Source organism: Bufo gargarizans, chromosome 2 (assembly GCF_014858855.1).
Source record: "Bufo gargarizans isolate SCDJY-AF-19 chromosome 2, ASM1485885v1, whole genome shotgun sequence".
Classification (NCBI taxonomy): domain Eukaryota; kingdom Metazoa; phylum Chordata; class Amphibia; order Anura; family Bufonidae; genus Bufo; species Bufo gargarizans.
The window spans coordinates 317,990,740-318,009,636 of NC_058081.1; the positions used below are offsets into that span (position 1 = coordinate 317,990,740).

The window sequence follows — 18,897 nt, forward strand, 5'->3', positions numbered from 1 at the left end:
GAAGGGGGACACCATCTGTGTGGTACTAGTATTTACAGGGGGGCCGTTTCTACAGTATAGTATTGGGAAGCATAGTAGGCACAGTATTTGGTGTGTAGGATGGGGTGTTAAGAAGGTGTGAGAATGATGGAAAAGTAGGAAACTAAGATGTCCGTTTGTCAAACTCTGCAAAGACAAGAGATGGCTGAAAAATCATCATGGCAGTCTGGTCTGAAAGGAGAAGCTGAAGAAATAGAACGTCTACATCAGGAGATGTCACTGGATGTAAGAGGCATGTGGCGCTGTATTTCCCTGTATGTTTTGTAGAGCTGTATGTAATGTTTTCTAAGGCTAGGTTTACACGACGACATTTGTCGCGCAACAAAAAGTCGCGCGACAGGGCGCAACAGTTTTCGCGCGACATTTTGTTGCACCAATGTCGCGCGACAATTTTTATAATGGCAGTCTATGGTGTCGCACTGCAACATGCGACATGTTGCGACTGCGACAGTCGCAGAAAAATCCATCTTGAATGGATTTTCTGTGACTGTCGCGTCACAGTCGCAGCATGTCGCATGTTGCAGTGCGACACCATAGACTGCCATTATAAAAATTGTCGCGCGACATTGGTGCAACAAAATGTCGCCGTGTAGACCTAGCCTAAGGGCTGGAGGGAAGGGGTTAGAGGGTGCAGTTTCAATTTTTGACTCAGGCAGCAGAAAGACTAGGTGGACCCCTGCCCTTTGCCACAAAGCACTGAGGGAAGGGCTCAAGCTGAACTCTTGCACTAGGGCCTATGAGCCTTTAGCGACGCCCCTGCATGGGCCATAGACACAACAGACAAGAGCTGTGACTTGGAGATTTTTCTAGGCATGCTCTGTGACCTATGAAGAGGTCAGAAGGGAGTGTATAAGTTGTGATATCACCTATTGTGAACTGTGGATTCTTTGTTATCTATACAGAGGTGATCTGTATAGATCAAGAAGTGGCACCGGCAGGTTGGCCCTGAGGACTGGAGTTGAGGAACACTGCTTTAAAGAAAATGATAAATGATTTATGAGGCATTTATGGAGGTCCACATCAGTTTAGTTGCAGAAACAGGCCAACATAAGAAGCAAAAGGGGGTAAGCAGGGGAAAGCTGGCTATATATGTGGCCTGTTGTCCATTATAGTCTAAGGCAGGGATCAGCAACCTTCGGCACTCCAACTGTTCTGAAACTACAACTCAGAGTGCTCCATTCACTTCTATGCATTTTTGCATGCTGAGAGTTGCAATTTCAGAGTAGCTTGAGTGACGAAGGTTGCCTATCCATGGTCTAAGGGTTGGGTAAACAGCTAAGCAAGCACCTCCCCCAGGACAACCCTAACCTGATAGCGACATGTAAAAAAGGTATTTATTAAGGGAAAATATTACCACTCGCCACCCAGTATACTCTAAACCACAGGCTTGAATCCCCACTATGGACTAAAATATTAACCCCCTCTAACCTAGAACACAAATGTTGGTGAACTAAACCTTGGTTCTTCCCATAGTCAAATATGGTTCTTTAGGCAGTTCTGCTAAAAACAATGGTTTAAATACTACACTTAGGGTGGGTTAACATCACTTTGTTGCCATCTGTTTAACCTATACAAAAAACCTATGTGTTAACAGACGTTTCAGACTGATAACATACAGTGGCATCCATTCAACATGGATGTTCCGTTGTAAAAAACACACATGAAGTTAACATACACATTTTTTTTACCTGACACTGCAGAATACAAAAGCGTAATGTGCTGAGTTTTTGAGCGTTTTTTCCCCCCAATGTATATGTTAAACGGATGACAAAAACTACCCAAAAAGTGTCACCAGCAAGTTCACAATTTGCCCCATTTAAGTTCTTAAAGTGATTCTGTCACCGGGATTTACCCTACAGAGATATTCATATGTGCCCATCGGTCTCCTTGTTTTGTATTAAATGATCACACTCTTATTGCTCTGTGTGTCTTTTATTCGTCAAAAAAGCGATTTTATTGCCATGCAAAATTACCTTGATAAGGAGCCCAAGGGGTTATCCCACGATGTGTTGGAGGCCAGCTGCGCCCATCGTTCCAGAGCCCAGCACCGCCTACCAGTTAATTTATTCACTGCACTTGCCCTGACGTCATTCCTTTAAAGCGCCGTAATCTCGCTCAGGTGCAGTGTACACAGTAGTCTGCGCCCGTGCAAACTACTGGCACAGACTTAGTCGATCCAACTGCGCAGTAAGAGTGGGATCATTTAATACAAAACAAGGAGACCGATGGGCACATATGAATCTCTCTGTAGGGTAAATCCTGGTGACAGAATCCCTTTAATGTTTTTCATGGTTTATATCTATTTCTAGAAGATATTGGTAGCCATTACCTGCCCTAAAGGGGTTGTCACCCAACTGGCCCAGACTCGTGAATCCCAAATCTGACTTACTATGCAGTTACCCTATCCTCCTCTATCATATCGCTACCTAAGAAAGCTCTCCATCAGGGAAATCTATAAACGCTGAATGACAACTCTCCGGAAAAGCCATCAAGCAGCTACATAATTGACATAAAAGGATAACTCAATTCCTTAAATTTACAAGTCACTTTCAGAAGAAGGAATAGAAATGAGCTCTTAGCAAGCTCTGCCTCTAATGCTACCAGATGTAAGGCAGCTATCCTATAAGTCAATGTTTGACCTTGAGACATGACTGATATTAAATAAGCCAGCATCTCATCTGCAGACAGCTGTTTCAGGGTGATTATTCTTCATAAGTGTAGAGCAGAGAGTACTGGCTTAACTGGGTGAGAGGCCTAGGTGAGGATTCAGGTGACACTATCTCCTTATGGAGAAGTGCAGATGAGGTGCTGTCATGTTTCAACGCTTAAAAGGGTAAAACACTGACTTATAGGATAGCTGCCTTACATCTGGTGGCATTATAGGCAGAGCTTATTGCATACCATCGTCCCAGAATTCCAGAGGAGCACTGCCTGGCCTATAAGACTCCTCATGCCAATGAGGCGCTCTCCATAAGGAAATACAGTATTCCCTGAGTGATTTTCAACATTTTAAGTGGTTTATTTTTTTCAATAAGAGAAGAGGAAAAGTCTCAATTACCACGTGAACTGCAATTTTTTGCCTCTGTTATGCACCGACTCCACCATTATTTGGCTGCAGATATTTTGTTACTCTACATCACCGCAATGCCATCTTGAAATATATACAGCCACCTAATGCTGGCAAGAAAACATGGCTGCACGGGTATTTAATAAAAGGGCATGTTTATTGTGTTTACAAACAAGTTTCAAAAACAAAAAGGAAAACATGTATGACTGTACTACTACCTAGTAGTATTTGTTTCCAAAATGCCAACAGCCCCTCAAGCTGTATGAAGGTCATCTAAAGATTTATTAGAAAATCAACACGGTTCCACTCACAGTTCACCAAGACAGTTCTAAAACTAACATGTTTAGACAAACAAAAAAAAAATAATTAAGAAGACTAATTTTTGATGTATTTTGATTTTTATATATTTTGACGGAGATAGCAAAAAGGATTTCAAGCAAGATCCGTCACACATTGATGTCCTGCATTTCACAAATTCCATTTAACTTTGGAACAATAAGTTCTTTAGCATTTTTTTCCAACGTAAAAAAAAAAAAATACATAATTTGAAAACCATTAAGAATATAACGAGTTTTCTTAAACTAAGGAGAGAGGCCATCATTTTCAGTATAACACTGCAGCTCACTTTTGTCTGATGCTTTAGTGTTATAGTGTTTTTTTTTTCTATTTGGCTATTAACTTTATCTACAATATTCAACAAGTAAATTGCAGGCAAGAATTTTGAACAATTTCAATAGAAACACCCCTTTTTTCTTGAAAATACAGCAGTGTTTAAAGGACATTTTCTTTGTCATCATATATAAGGAAGCTTCCCTTCTATGAACAGGAACAAAATATCTATAAACCTTGTAAACAGATCTGTATCATTTATAACATAAATAATCAAATGAACATCCCAGGGCCCCAGAAATAATATTAATAATAATAACGAGGATCAATATAAACTAGAGCATTGCTAACACACTGTCCAGGCCAATGATTGTTTAGTGTAACTGACGTTCTGCAGGTCACTTTTGCTGGGTTACGATTTATCAGTCAGAGGTCATCCCAATAAGCCCATCCCTTTCCTTCCCGAGAAAAGCACCCTCAGTCTGGCAGAAAGCATTTTCTTAAAAAAATAAATCTACATTCATACAAGTGTGTCTTCATTTGAAGTCCATAAGGCAGGCTCGCTCACCTGCCTGCCGCAATGTGTGAAAAGGACCCAGTGTTCTTTGCAAATCAGCTAGAATCTTAACAATCATCTTACAATCAGAGTGAAGTCTCCAGACTATGTAGTGGACTGCCTGGGGATGAAGAGGTAGCTGACTTGTTCGGTTCTATTGTAAGATGTATTCCACTATCGACCGCATTGTTATTTTTATTTGGAGAGGGTGGTGGAGTAGAGGAGTGACGTTTGGTGGGAGCATCATCTTCAGCATCGGTGTCATCAATGAGCGGAATATGAGGCTCAGAGTCTTCTATTCTAAAGTCCGGGTGTGTCATGAAATTGTGGATTGAGCTTCGTGACTCGGGTTTTTCCAGTCCTTCATATAGGGAACTACGAAATGCATTCACCACTCGAATCTGAAGGTCACATGGTAAAAACAGGGGAAAAAAAGACAGAGAAATACATATTACAAAGCAGAAGTTGTGTGTGCATGGAAATGGTTTTTATGTGAATTTGAACTGACATATACTAAACAATGAACTCAAACTGTGCAAAATGCAGTGCGGACTTGCAACATACTGTAAAAATAAAGGAATAAAAAAACATTTTGGTCAATAGACTCAAGCCGACACTGATGCTTTGTAGCAGATAACAATGTGTAATATTTACTCTAGGACGGCAGTAGTTACTAAGCACTAATCCATTCTATTTAATTTGAAAACTTGGGTGCTGCAAAAATATTTTCGAGCATGTGCAAAACTATTTCAATTTTTTTTTTCACTGATACATTTAGGAGAAAAAATAAAAAATATGTCAATCATTAGCACAACAGGTAAACCAATTCTCATGCCAGGAATTAGGATACCAACTATGGAGCCAAGCATATGTAAGCTGAATGGTATAATGGACTTTAAGCTGCAGAAAACCATGCAGAAAACAAACTAAATTACAGTGTAAAATACCTCAAAAAGGTAAATTTTCGAGTATATACCAGGGCTGCCTTCTCCAAATTTCCAAACAGTTACATAAAAGTTGGAAATTTGTATTTTTTTTAGGTTAGCAGAAGAGACACAGAAAACCCCTTCATGGTCAAATATCTGCCCTTTTTTTAAAACAATGCATTCTTTACATCATACCTTTTTTTTTTTATTGTGATAAACGTTAAAGAAGCACTCCCACAAAAATGTTATTCATTGACCTGTTAGAAGGGTACATGATGTAAACTGTAGTGAAGGTAATCTTACCAGTGACTGGATTTGAGAGTTATAACCTCCTTTCTGATCCTGAGCTGCGTCATGTGACCGGCACTCTGCTCTCCAACTGACACAGGACAGGAAGTCAGTTACTTCCCTATTCATTCCTATGAGACTTAGAGCTCATGCACACAAGTTTTTTGCATTCCGTATACGGGCCATATTTTGATTCCGTATACGGAACCATTTATTTCAATGGGTCCACAAAAGATGCGGACAGCACTCTGATCTGTCCGCATCAGTTGCTCCGTTCCGTGGCCCCGCAAAAATTATGAGGCATGTCCTATTCTTGTCCGTTTTGCTGACAAGAATAGGCATTTCTATAATGGGCCTCCTGTTACGTTTCGCAAATTGCGGAAGGCACACGGGCGGCACCCATTTTTTGCAGATCCGCAATTTTCGGACCACAAAAGACGGCATGGTCGTGTGCATGAGCCCTTACACCGAGGCTGCCATAGGGAGGGATATAGAAAAAACTGGCTTCCTGTCCACATATAAGATGCTGTTATTTGGAGTCTGAGTGTTGGTCACATGACACAGCTGAGGATCAGAAGGGAGGTTATAACTCACAAATACAGTCACTGGTAGGACAAATACCTTCAATACAGTATAAAACATGCACCTTTCTATCAGGTCAGGGAATATACATTTTTGTGGAGTGCTTTTTTTAAATGACAAAAATCTTGTAGGAGCCAAAATTTTTGCATAGGCACGAGCCTACAGCTAAACATAGGACAGAAAAATCATTGTGGAGATTATGGCTCCAAATTCTGACAGGTAGCAACCATGGAAATAAGGCTTCTGTATCTGAACCAGACTACGATGCTTCTTCCATATCAAATTCTTGTCAATAAAAAAAGAGCTTATTCTGTAGTTAGTGGTCAGTAAATGGAAACGCTACATTTTACACCCAGAGGCTGCAGGTTGTTATAAACTATAAGAATAGGCAGCCATGCACACAGTAGCAGCTCCGAAATCTGTACTGTCCTTCTCTGCATGTTGCTGTGGTCAGGGCGGATGCAGTCTCAACATTATTGTATTTGCTTACAGAAGCAGACATATTGAAAAAAGCGAGGAATTAAAAAAAAAAAAAAAAAAAAAAAGAAAGAAAGGGGACCGCTGGAAAGTTGTGTATTGTGTAACTTACAGAGATTAAAGGCTATGGTCAGAATTTTGTATTGCTGTAAGCCATTCAAAATGGAACATGAAGCAAAATGAATTGTTTTTATTAAACATGCAAGGAGTTGCAAGTCTGCATATTCTATGAAGATGTGTCTCCATGGTAACCATACTTGCCAACACCCTGATTTTGCTAGGACAACCCTGCAGACTGGTGGGTAAAAGGGGTGGGGCCTATGCAAACCACACCAAAAGGTGCCCAGCTTGTAGGCAGAGGGTGTCCTAATTTTGATATTAAATGCTGGAAATATGGATAATAGACTGCAAACAAATCCTGTGTAATGTTGAGCGAACTTGCGATTTGCAAGCTCGGGTTATCTAAGAATTCCTTAATGGTTTCCGTTACCATGGACCATAACAGAATTCTATGACTGCATGCAACACGGAAGCCTATAAGGGTCATTCGGTATTGCATTCCGTCATAACTGAAGTCTATGGCCAGCATGCACTACAGACTACAGAATGCCTCTTATAGGCTTCCATGGTGCATGCTGTCATAGAATTATGTTATGGTCCATGGTAGAGGAATCCATTACGGAATTGTTGGCCAATTAGAACCTGTACGCTGAACTTGCAAATCGCCAGTTGGCTCAACACTAATCCTGTGCAGTCTGTGCATATCTTTCTATCTGTATCCTACATAATGCTCACTTACAGTCGGCAGGTTAGCACAAGTGCAAGGGCTTGTGACTGCCTGTTTGCCGTCTGTTGTCATGGAGACACATACGTTTAGAGAAGAATTGTAGGCCAGTAACAACTATTCACAAAGTTGCTTCAGTGTTAAATGTGAATTCACTGGCACAACGAAAAACTGTTGTAAAGATGCGCGCCCCCCCCCCCCAATCTATGGCTTATACTGAGATATTCCTAAAGTCCCATGTATAGAAGTACACTTAGGCATATACTCGAAAATTTACTAGAACATAATTTGCAATATATACAGATACATCCATATAAAAAAAAAACTGATGAAAGTGAACAAAAAAACGTGCAGGATCTCATACTTTTAAGCTTGCATTTGCTAATAAACCAGTTATTTAGCCCTCTAAAAATAAACACACAGGGTGTATTATCCTTGTGAAGGGAAAGCTTTATGAGCAGCCCGAACAATGAGCTTACTGAGGAGAAAATGAGAAACGTTAGGTGTGTGAATTAGGATGTGTTAATTTCATGCACTTAGGAACACACACTCACACCCCACAGTAGTAGAAGCGGTAGAGGAGGAAAACACTACATGTGTAGGGGTAGAAATATTTGTTACATCATGATGCTGGCTGGCGATGGAGGGTTGCCGCCTTAAAGCCCCCTGAATGGAACTTCCACTTTGGAAAGCATTCACTACATCCATCTGCAAGGAATCAGAGATTGTGACAGCTTGCTCAGCAAGAGAGAGAGAGAACAAGAGAAAGGACCATCCCATCTACAACAAATAAAAAAAACAAAAAAAAGCAAAAAGAGAAAAAAAAGGCACTTTATAGAGTAGCTAATAAAAGCAAAATTGAAGTAAGGTAAAAGGAAGATCATGTGAAACTAATGAGGTTCTTTCTTTCAAGCGATTTGAGGAAAATATAGACAAGGGAGAGGTCGCACACACACACATACCAGTCACATTACAATCTGGTTAGCCCTAGCAAATGAGCTGCGAGCCCTTAGAAATTATATTCTTCCCTACAGAGCCCTTCCCTCACTCATAACCATACCTGGGTTTGGATTCTGTTCAGGCCTCTGAACCATAGGATCTGACCACGACGTAGCTCTCTTTCTGCATGGTCAATCTCTTCCGCATCCTCCGCAAGCTCCTCTTCTGGTATCTCATCCTTATGTGTTCCATGACCTGCTTCCTTGAGGAACTTTAAACGACTGGTTGGTATTGTTGTTACCAGCTAAACAAAGGTAAAGATCGGATTAAAGGAGCTACAACTATGTGTACACCAGAAATACCCAAACAATCCTAATCTGAAACCACGTTTCTTCAGCCAGTGCCAATACTCTAAAGTAAACTCCAGGTACAGAGACTGACACAAAGCTAAAGATTTCACTACGGACACAAACATAACCTGCGAAAGAGGCGATAAGACTATATAGCTGGACATCAATCAATTACAAAGTTAAATAAGGCAGCACATGCAAGCATGTTGACATTACCTGGCCCCAGAGCAATGTTCCCATACCCAGGAAAACTGACCACAGCCATTGATCTACTGTCAGTTCTGTACAACTAAAAGGCTTTCCACCAAACTGCACAATAACGATCTAGAAAAGAAGGCCAAGGAGTGTCAGCATTTAAATACACTATTAATAGCTAGGAGAAAAGCCATACCATGACAGAGACATTGTAGTTACAGATCATTACGGTGCCTATGACATGACTATCAGAAAATGGTAATTAAAAACAGCAGCAGAAATTGTTAGATAACTCAATCACTTCATTCACACACAAAGCATCAGTTCATTTTTCAGTACGGTAGGTGGGGAGGAATCTCTTCTAGGGTTGCACCGGTTATCGAATTATCGATATCCAATCGATACTTTTGCACTCAGATCAATTCGATACCGGGATTTGCCTTTTATAGATACTAGGCTGTGCTACTGCACAGTCTAGTATCAGAGAACATGGCACGCGCGGCTCTCAGCGCACGCCATGTTCTCCTCAACAGCACAGTGGAGAAGAAGAGGGTCTCTCCCTCCCCCTGTGCCTCTGCCACCAATGAGAAAAGACGGGCGGAGGAGCTGTGGCCACTGCACCACCAATGAAGATAAGTAACGTTTAATACGAATACAGGCGTCAGGTTCCGGCGGCAGAATCACATAGCCGGCACCCGACCTCTATGACCGGGTGCTGTGATCCGCGGTAGTTAACCCCTTGTCATAGAGATCAGGTGTCGGCTATGTGATTCGGCCGCAAGCACCCGCCTCCTGTATTTGTATTAAATGCTAGTTATCTTCATTGGTGGCGCAGTGCATCCAACCCCCCCAACCCCAGTATTAAAAATAATGGTGGCGCAGTGCGTCCCCAACCGGCCAGTATTAAAGTCATTGGTGGCAGTGGCCACAGGGTCCCCCTCCCCTCCATTGGTGGTGCAGTGGCAGTTCTGATCGGAGCCCCAGCAGTGTAATTGCGGGGCTCCGATCGGTTACCATGGACACTACTGAAGCCCTGGCTGCCATGGTAAGCTCCCTCCTGCTGTGTGCACTACGCACAGGGCAGCAGAGACATTGTGAAGTCCTATTCACCCTAATAGAGCTCTATTAGGGTGAATAGGACAAGGGATTAAAAGATCCCAGGTTATAGCCCCTAAGGGGGAAAATGGTTATTAAATAAAAAGTAAAAAAAAAAAAAAAGTTTCTTTTTGTATAAATCACCTCCTTTCCCAATTTGACATATAAAATATATAAACAATAATAAACATATTACAACATCAGAAAAAGTCCAAACTATCCAACTATAAAAAAATATATATCCTATGCGGTAAACGCCGTAACAGAAATAAAAACAGCGTGATTGGCCAATTTTTAGTCACCTTGTCCCCCCAAAAAATAGGATTGGACTGTCCGATTATGGGCCAGATGTTCCATAAATTGCGTAATGCACGCGGCTTTTTGGGGGTTTTAATTTGTTTGCGTGGTATTGAGTATCGCAATACTTTATAGTATCGAATCTAAATTTTGGTATCGTGACAACCCTACTCTCTTCCAGAATAAAGAAAACATTAGGAGAGATTTATCAAAACCGGTGTAAAGAAAAACTGGCTTAGTTGCTCATGGCACCCAACCAGATTCCACCTTTCATTTTTCAGAGCTCAATTTTGTTTCATACACCCCCCCCCCCCAATGTCTTAGGTGCCAGCTATACATGTCCATCAAAGACGTTTTAGCAATGAAGATCACTTCATATATGGAGCCTGCTACACTAAATTCTTCAAGAACCGAAGATGAAATGTCAGATGTTGTATAATTTGAAAACGGACGGACCATGCGCTTACCTGTATGATAAATGTACCTAATACAATGCTGCAGAAGATGATATTGTTAAATATCCCTTCAAAGACATTCCTTTCACCGTGAATCTTCCTTGCATTGATTTCATTAAATAGCTGCATCATCACAAAGGTGTTGAACACGATGGTGTAATGTTGGGATGGAGGGGCATGAAGAGGAGCATTTCGCCCACTGTCAATATCAAATAGTTTTTCCCCTGCAATACGAAGGAGGATCATATTTACTGAGCAGAGTCAATTATTAACAAGCACAGTCTATTCACACAGTAGCCATAGACAATGGGACAGGTCAGTAGTATCAGACACTGATCAGCTGTTTGAGAAGGAAGTGGTGCTTCACAGTAGTGCCACAGCCTTCTCACAGGTCACGTGGCCCAAGCGCAGCGCAGCCCCACTGAAGTGAAGGATAGATCAGTCGGGTTAAGGCCAAAAAGACAGATAACCCCTTTAAAAAAAAAGATTGCTTATACTATGACAATGTGATACAAGGGAAGTACTTACCCACAAATAAAAGAGTGAAGACCACAACTAACTGGTAGACCGCGTGACCTAAGATGTTTTTCATCATTGTACGGGATATGAGAGGTTTGTTCCTTCCATAGGGTTTTCTCAACAACAGAGATTCGGTTGGGGGCTCAGTTGCCAGAGCAAGTGATGCAAAAGTGTCCATAATAAGGTTAACCCACAACATCTGCACAGCTTTAAGTGGCGAGTCCTGTTAAATGGACCAGAATGCATACATACATGAAAACAAATGGCGGAATCACAGAAATGGGAAGTGGCACTTTATACACAGCATAATATCCTGGGAATAAAAAACGTTTAGTATCCAGTACACATCAGCACCACCCCGATGAGCTTGCTGTAGTTTAAGAGCAGCATTTCACCATTTGTAGCACTATACCAGAGCTGGAAAGCTACATAAGGCTGCTTGGGATGTAGACCAACGTAGAGTTCACATTGATGTTCTGTCAGATCTCATTAGGAACAATGGTTCCACCAGTAATGCCCTGGATAACCTCTCATGGAACGGTTCTTAAACTAATCTATCCTGTCCCACCACTACAACAAAAAATGGATGTTACAGTATTGTGACAAAAACAAATCCTAAAACCAGGTAGCAGTGCTCGACCGTTTACCTAACAGTAACCTGATCCATCTTTCTCGGAGTCACCCAAGCCCCGGCACTATACAGAGAGCACCGTCATCTGTCAAGTGCTGCATATTTAATAGGACTGAGGAAACGAGGCGAGAGCAGCTGAGTTACAGGACTTACTTGTGTGATACACGCTCCTGTGAAGGCTACAATGACAGCGACTACATTGACGGTAAGCTGGAACTGGAGGAATTTTGAAATACTGTCATACACATTTCTTCCCCACATCACGGCTTTTACAATGCTGCTGAAGTTGTCATCTGTGAGAATTATATCAGACGCTTCTTTTGCAACATCTGTTCCAGCAATACCCTAAGTGGGAGAAAAAAAATATAAAAGTTATGGATAAAACGCACGCATTCCCTCAAGCTACACCGCTGATAAGTGTGCTAAATGATGGATTATTGAACAACTGGAGAATTGCCTGCCTCAAGTGCACTCAGAAATGGATTCGACGCCTGTCGCTTTCTGCATCCTTTAAGTGATGTGGGAAAATCCCAAGACACATAAATAGCAGCATTTAGCCAAGGACATGGAAACCGACTTAAGTCTTGGTTATGGTGCACTTTCAGAGGGTCGCAGAAGAGATAACAATCCCCATGGATATACATGGGATAATTCTGCACAACACATTTCTGGGATTACCAGTGTAACAGGTGGACAAGCATAAACCCCTGTTTTTAGACATAAGGTGGTATTCAAATATGATGGTCTCCCCGGATGACATGATAAATGCTCCCAGCATTGCAAACAGCGGCAAATATGCTGCTTCAGCATCAAGAAATGCATAAACCAATGGTACAGCAGAATATTTTTAAATCAGAAAAAGGCCTCTTTTCCCCCCTCCTAAAATGAACATGCTCTGCGAAGTCTGTCTCGTTTGAGCTGCTAAATGGAGAAACACTTCTATTACAAAATCAAGTTATATTACACAAGTTATATTATAAAATCTTACATTGATTTTTGAAAAGTTTATGGAAATATTAATGTCCATTTAAAGATGTGTTATACTTGAAACTTAAAAAGGGAATCCGTCACTAAACCCCTCTCAATATAACCGGCTGACATGAGAGATGGCCCCTTGATAGCCGAATCTAATGGCTCTGGCCCCGGCTCACTCTGGCCGCACTGTTTTTTATAACATGCAGATTAGATCCTGCATGTAACGAGGGCATGGCTGTTACACCCAGAGGACCCTCTCACTGTCCTACAGGCCATGGAGCGAAGACGTAATGACACCTGGCCATGAAGTGTCTGCCCCCTTATTTGTTTGGCACAGGCACAGTATGGAAGCGGCCCAGCCAATGGATTCTGTACTGTAGTACGCCAAACACTGAAGCAAAGGCACAGGACTTTAGGACCAGGCTTGATTATGTCTTCACTGCCTGGCCCGGTCAGACAAAGTGGTGAGATGCATGGCCTGCAGTAGAGTGAGCGTGGACTAATTTGCATATTATTAAAAATATATATTTTAAGGGGCTAGGTGGAATTCCAGCAGCGACTGATCCGGCAGGCTGTTCCTGGCCAGTACAGCCTGCCGGATCTGCTTAACACAGATGTGAAATAACCTTTAGATCTCCCATTTCAGCTGATATTATAGAGCGGAATTTTCCCTTTAAAGGGAATCTGTCAGCAGTTTTCATCATGCTAAACTGTTAATAGCGCTAGAGGCCAGCAGTACAAACATACCTTTTCTGGAGCTTTTATCATCAAGAGTAGTGTGAATGTGAACACTCATTCTACCAGCCTCCCCTCCTGCAGGTTCCCTGGAGGTGGGGCTTGATTTTGAAGTGCTCTCTGCATTGAGCTTCACAGCCCCTCCCCTTTACAGTGACCGCTATATCATCCAACCAGGAGACCAGAAGAGCTGTTAAGAGCAGAGGCTGTGACACAGCTCAGTGCACAGAGCACCACGTCTCTGGGCACTTGCTGGAGCAGATCCTGGCAAACTGTACATTTGAACTGCTCTCCCCAGCCCCTACCTAGTAATGTCAGCAGTCTAGCATGATGAAAAACTTGACAGTTCCTTTTCATCCCTGCACCCCTACTTGCCTATAATACTCTGCACTTTCGGGTATATTGCACACACTTCCCTGCTGTCCAGTCTCCCATCTGCTCCTGATTAAACACAATTCAACTGGATTTCATCTATAAATTTTCACATGGTTTTTCTTCCGCTACTGCTGTGCTTAGAACGTTTGGGCTCCTAGGAAAATCAGGCCCGGCCTCAAAGAGTCTTCAGAGCCTGTGTTCTCACCACAAACCTAACCTTTCCCTTAACACATGCAAGAGACCACACAAACTCCTTTAAATAGAAAAAGTCCCACAGCCCCTGAAAACACATCACTTTTCTAAAAAGCTACTTCTCACTACCATCTCCGTATGAGGTGACCTCCTGCTAGAGCCAGTATCATCCCTGCCTGCAGGAAAGGACAGTGTAATTAACCACCTTCTATATAATGTTCAATAACCTAACATAAGTAAAGTATATATCCAGGAAGGCGGCACTGTCATCTTTACTATAACTGTATGATAGGGAGCTGTCTAATCAACCAGCTCTGAGAGGACCTTCTGTCCAACCCGTTGAAGAACCTGCAAGGAACAGTCCATGCAAGTTCATTACACGGGAAGTTCTAGTGTCTGTACAACTGACCCAAATCTGCAGAAACTCAGATACAAAAAGCATGTTACATAAGCCCGATTCACTGTTGCTATGCAATAATGTGATATGTAGAGAAAGAAACTGCAAAATGAGGAAATGGTGAGAGACCGACACATGGAGTTAGTCATGAAACATATGGGCAACATTAGTATTGGGTGGGGTTTCCCTTTAACAAGCCTGTCTGAACTGAACAGCTCTACTGCCCGTAAAAATACATTTTAGGCGTTGTAGGAAGCAAACTACATGGTGATAATATGTACTTAAACTGCTGTCTAAAAGTAATCTGTAATAAAACCAAAAGTAAAAAATTATTTTGTAGCCTTAGTCTACTTTCACACTGGCGTTTTAGCTTTCCGTTTCTGAGATCTGTTCAGGGCTCTCACAACCGGTCTGAAATGGATCAGTTTTGCCCTAATTGATTCTGAATGGAAAAGGATCCGCTCAAAATGCATCAGTTTGTCTCCGATCAGTCACCATTCCGCTCTGGAGGCAGACAACAAAACGCTGCCTGCAGCATTTTTCTGTCCGTCCTGGGATGCGGAGCGAGATGGCTCCATCCTGACACACAATGCAAGTCAACGGGGACGGATCAGTTTTCTCTTACACAATAGAAAACGGATCCGTCCCCCATAGACTTTGAATGGTGTTCATGACGGATCCGTCTTGGCAATAGATTACATAATACAACGGGATCCATTCATGATGGATGCATGTGGTTGTAATATTGTAACGGAAGCGTTTTTTGCTGATCCATGACGGATCCTCAAAAAATGCTAATGTGAAAGTAGCCTAAGATGAACTTCATTTTTAAAGTTAAAACACATTCTATTGTAGTAAAATGTTAAAATGTCTAATTTTCTCACCCCAATAAAACAAGCGCTGAAAGCTGCTTATGGGATTGACATATCTGAGCAGTAAAGATACGGCACGATTTGGCTGCATTTCAATAGACCGTGTATGGGTGCACTATGCACTCCACTGTCTCTATAGACTAACTCCACCACATTTGTAAGGATATAACAAATTCTCAAAAAGGGATTACATAAGTTACGGGCTAGCTGTATTTTTAGTATTCAGTTATGTGAGCACACCTTGTAGAAGCATGTAATGGTGATTTCCTCATCTCAAACAAGTTATCTAAACAAAAGCCAACATAACAGTGGTGGGCATACCCCTCACAACAAATATCAAAGTCTCAATAACTTGTCGTCATGTGGCCTTGAGCATCTATTACAGCTTGACAACGACGTATCAGGCTGTTGACAAGTCAACTTATTGTCTGCTAAGGCATGGCATCCCACTCTTCTTGAAGGGCAGCCCTCAGGTCATTGAGGTTCTGGCGTACAGAGTTATGAGCCTCTACACAGCGACTCAGCTGGTCCCATAGGTTTTCAATGGGATTCAGGTCTGGAGAAAGTGCAGGCCGATCCATTTAAGGTACCCCAGTCTCCAGCAGCGCATTCTTGTCCATGAAGATTAAATTAGGCCTGTGTTGTTCATGCAGAGCAACAATGACAGGATTAATGATGTTATTAAAGTAGTATGGGCTTGTCACTGTACTATTCACAAAGTGTAGGGCAGTTCTGTATTGACCATGCACACCTGCCCACACTGTACCACCACCACCAAAGGCTTGTCTGGTGACAACAGCGGCTGATGCATAGCGCTCTTCTTGACATTTTCAACATCATTGGCGGCCATCATTTCTGCTCATCGTGAATCGACAGTCATAAGTAAACAGCACTGAGGCCCATTGGTCCCTCGTAGATGCTCCCTTGCCTATGCAAGACGAGGACACCAGTGGTCAGGTAGACTTGCAGGTCATCCAGCACGCAGACCACGCTGATGCAAGTGGTTTCTAATGGTCTGGCGTGACACTTGGGTGCCTCTAACCTCCCTTAAACGTGCCTGGAGCTGTGTGACATTCATCATCCAGTTCCACAAGGCATTGCTCACAAAGCAGTCATCAGTGTGGGATGTGGCCAAAGGACATCCATCTCTATGCCTTTCTGTGACTCTTCCAGTCTCTGTATATCTGTTGCAACACACTGATGACACTATGACACTAAGCTCAGTGGCCACTTCCGTCTGAGAACATCCTGCTTTAGGCCTTGCAATGGCGAGGTACTGTTGATCGATTGTTAGTTGTAGTCTTGGTTTCATAATGTCAAAATGTAAACAGCATGATGAAGAGGACTGTTTAAATGCCAATTCTAAATCAAACCAGGAAATTTATTGGGGGATTAATGGATCAAACACCTTTTGTGAATTTTGCATTAAGCTCCTTGTTAGAGAACAGAGAGTTGTGCAAAGAGTACTGAAACATTAAACAGTTGGACATGTGCGTTCAAAAGTTTAGAGACGGTCACATTAAGTTCACCCGTAAAGGTTAGAGTGCATTTTAGGTCCATCCTGAAATCTCACCCATAAGCCAAATATCCCTAACTTTTCAGGAGTAGTCTGTGTGTGTAATATATATTAGATAGATATACAGTTGCAAGAAAAAGTATGTGAACCCTTTGGAATGATATGGATTTCTGCACAAATTGGTCATAAAATGTGATCTGATCATCTAAGTCACAACAATAGACAATCACAGCCTGCTTAACCTAATAACACACAAATAATTAAATGTTACCATGTTTTTATTGAACACACCATGTAAACATTAACAGTGTAGGTGCAATAACTTCAACCAAACGTTTCCTTTAGTTTCTAGATCAGACGTGCACAACGGTCAGGAGTAATTCTTTACAGAACGGTTTCAGTTCAGCAATATTCTTGGAATGTCTGGTGTGAATCGCTTTCCTGAGGTCATGACAAAGCATCTCAATCGGGTTGAGGTCAGGACTGACTGGGCCACTCCAGAAGGCGTATTTTATTCTGTTTAAGCCATTCTGTTGTTGATTTACTTCTTTGCTTTGGGTCGTTGTCCGGTTGCAACACCAATCTTCTGTTGAGCTTCAGCTGGTGGACAGATGGCCTTAAGTTCTCCTGCAAAATGTCTTGATAAACTTGGGAATTCATTTTTCCTTCCATGATAGCAATCCGTCCAGGCTGTGATGCAGCAAAGCAGCCCCAAACCATGATGCCCCCACCACCACACCACCATACTTCACAGTTAGGATGAGGTTTTGATGTTGGTGTGCTGTGCCTCTTTCTCCACACATAGTGTTGTGTGTTTCTTCCAAACAATTCAACTTTGGTTTCATCTGTCCACAGAATATTTTGCCAGTACTGCTGTGGACCATCCAGGTGCTCTTGTGCAAACTGTAAACGTGCAGCAATGGGTTTTTTTTTGGACACCAGGGGCTTCCTTTGTGGTATCCTCCCATGAAATCCATTCTTGTTTAGTGTTTTACATATCGTAGATTCACTAACAGGGATGTTAGCATATGCCAGAGACTTCTGTAAGTCTTTAGCCAACACTCTAGGATTCTTCTTCACCTCATTGAGCAATCTACACTGTGCTCTTGCTGTCATCTTTACAGGACGGCCACTCCTAGGGAGAGTAGCAGCAGTGCTGAACTTTCTCCATTTATAGACAATTTGTCTTAGGCCACATTCACACGTTCAAAATGTCTTTCCGCATTTTGCGGAACAGAATTAGGGACCCATTCATTTCTATATACTTCCGGGTCCGCATTTCAGTTCCCGAAAAAAAGAGAACATGTCCTATTTTGCGGACAAGAATAGGCATATTCTATTAGCGCTGGCGATGTGCGGTCTGCAAAATGTGGAACGCACATTGCAGTGTGCGTGTTTTGAGACCACCCAGCACCCTTGGGGGGAGATGGTCCAGAAGTCCTCCTGACTCTAATCATGTGACCCTCTTTCCGTAGGCGTAGTTGGGCCCCCCAAACAAAGCCTCGTGGCCCCTCAGCACTCCTGGATGAGACCACACAGAGCCTCTGTTTCCAAGTTTTCTCTACCAGACTGACACACAGAGGGTTGGTTTTATCCCTCTTTGATTACAGCAGGCCTCACCTGCGATGACCTTAGGTAAAAGACAATACGTGGACTGGCAGATCCCACTACCAAGCCTATCCACCAGCCCAAATGAAATCCAGCCCAGAACAAAATGTAAACAAAACAGTCTCCACAAACTACGCTTTGCTGAAACCACTGCAGCTTTCTGGATTTTATTTATCTCACCCAGCCGAGGTAACTGGGTGGGATATACACACCTTCCAGCACTTATACTGTACACATCAACACAACATAGACATACACACACTGCTCAAAGAGATATTCTAACTTCTGGCAAGCAACACTCATAATAAACCATCATTTACACTATATACACTTATAGCCAGAAATACACTAAGGATAGAGGTAATTTAAGAAATATGAACAGAAAAGAAATGGGAAGAGTACCCACAGCAGTCAGTCA

The 18,897-nt window shown here is 42.2% G+C and overlaps 1 protein-coding gene across 5 annotated transcripts in view; it reads right to left on the reverse strand.

Moving 5' to 3' along the window:
* Nucleotides 1–3,244: 3,244 nt before the first annotated feature.
* Nucleotides 3,245–18,897, reverse strand: part of ATP2B1 (ATPase plasma membrane Ca2+ transporting 1) — a 103,115-nt gene continuing 87,462 nt past the window's right edge. For 4 of the 5 annotated variants that reach the window (XM_044280503.1, XM_044280502.1, XM_044280505.1 and 1 more), the window contains exons 16-22: nt 11,963–12,154; nt 11,188–11,401; nt 10,672–10,883; nt 8,834–8,941; nt 8,389–8,571; nt 7,950–8,036; nt 3,245–4,672 (exon numbers count right to left, since the gene is read on the reverse strand). In XM_044280503.1, coding sequence (XP_044136438.1) covers nt 4,358–4,672; nt 7,950–8,036; nt 8,389–8,571; nt 8,834–8,941; nt 10,672–10,883; nt 11,188–11,401; nt 11,963–12,154 — 1,311 coding nt within the window. In that variant the 3' untranslated portion in view covers nt 3,245–4,357. The remainder of the gene's footprint in view (nt 4,673–7,949; nt 8,037–8,388; nt 8,572–8,833; nt 8,942–10,671; nt 10,884–11,187; nt 11,402–11,962; nt 12,155–18,897) is intronic. The other variant, XM_044280506.1, reaches the window with a different exon arrangement.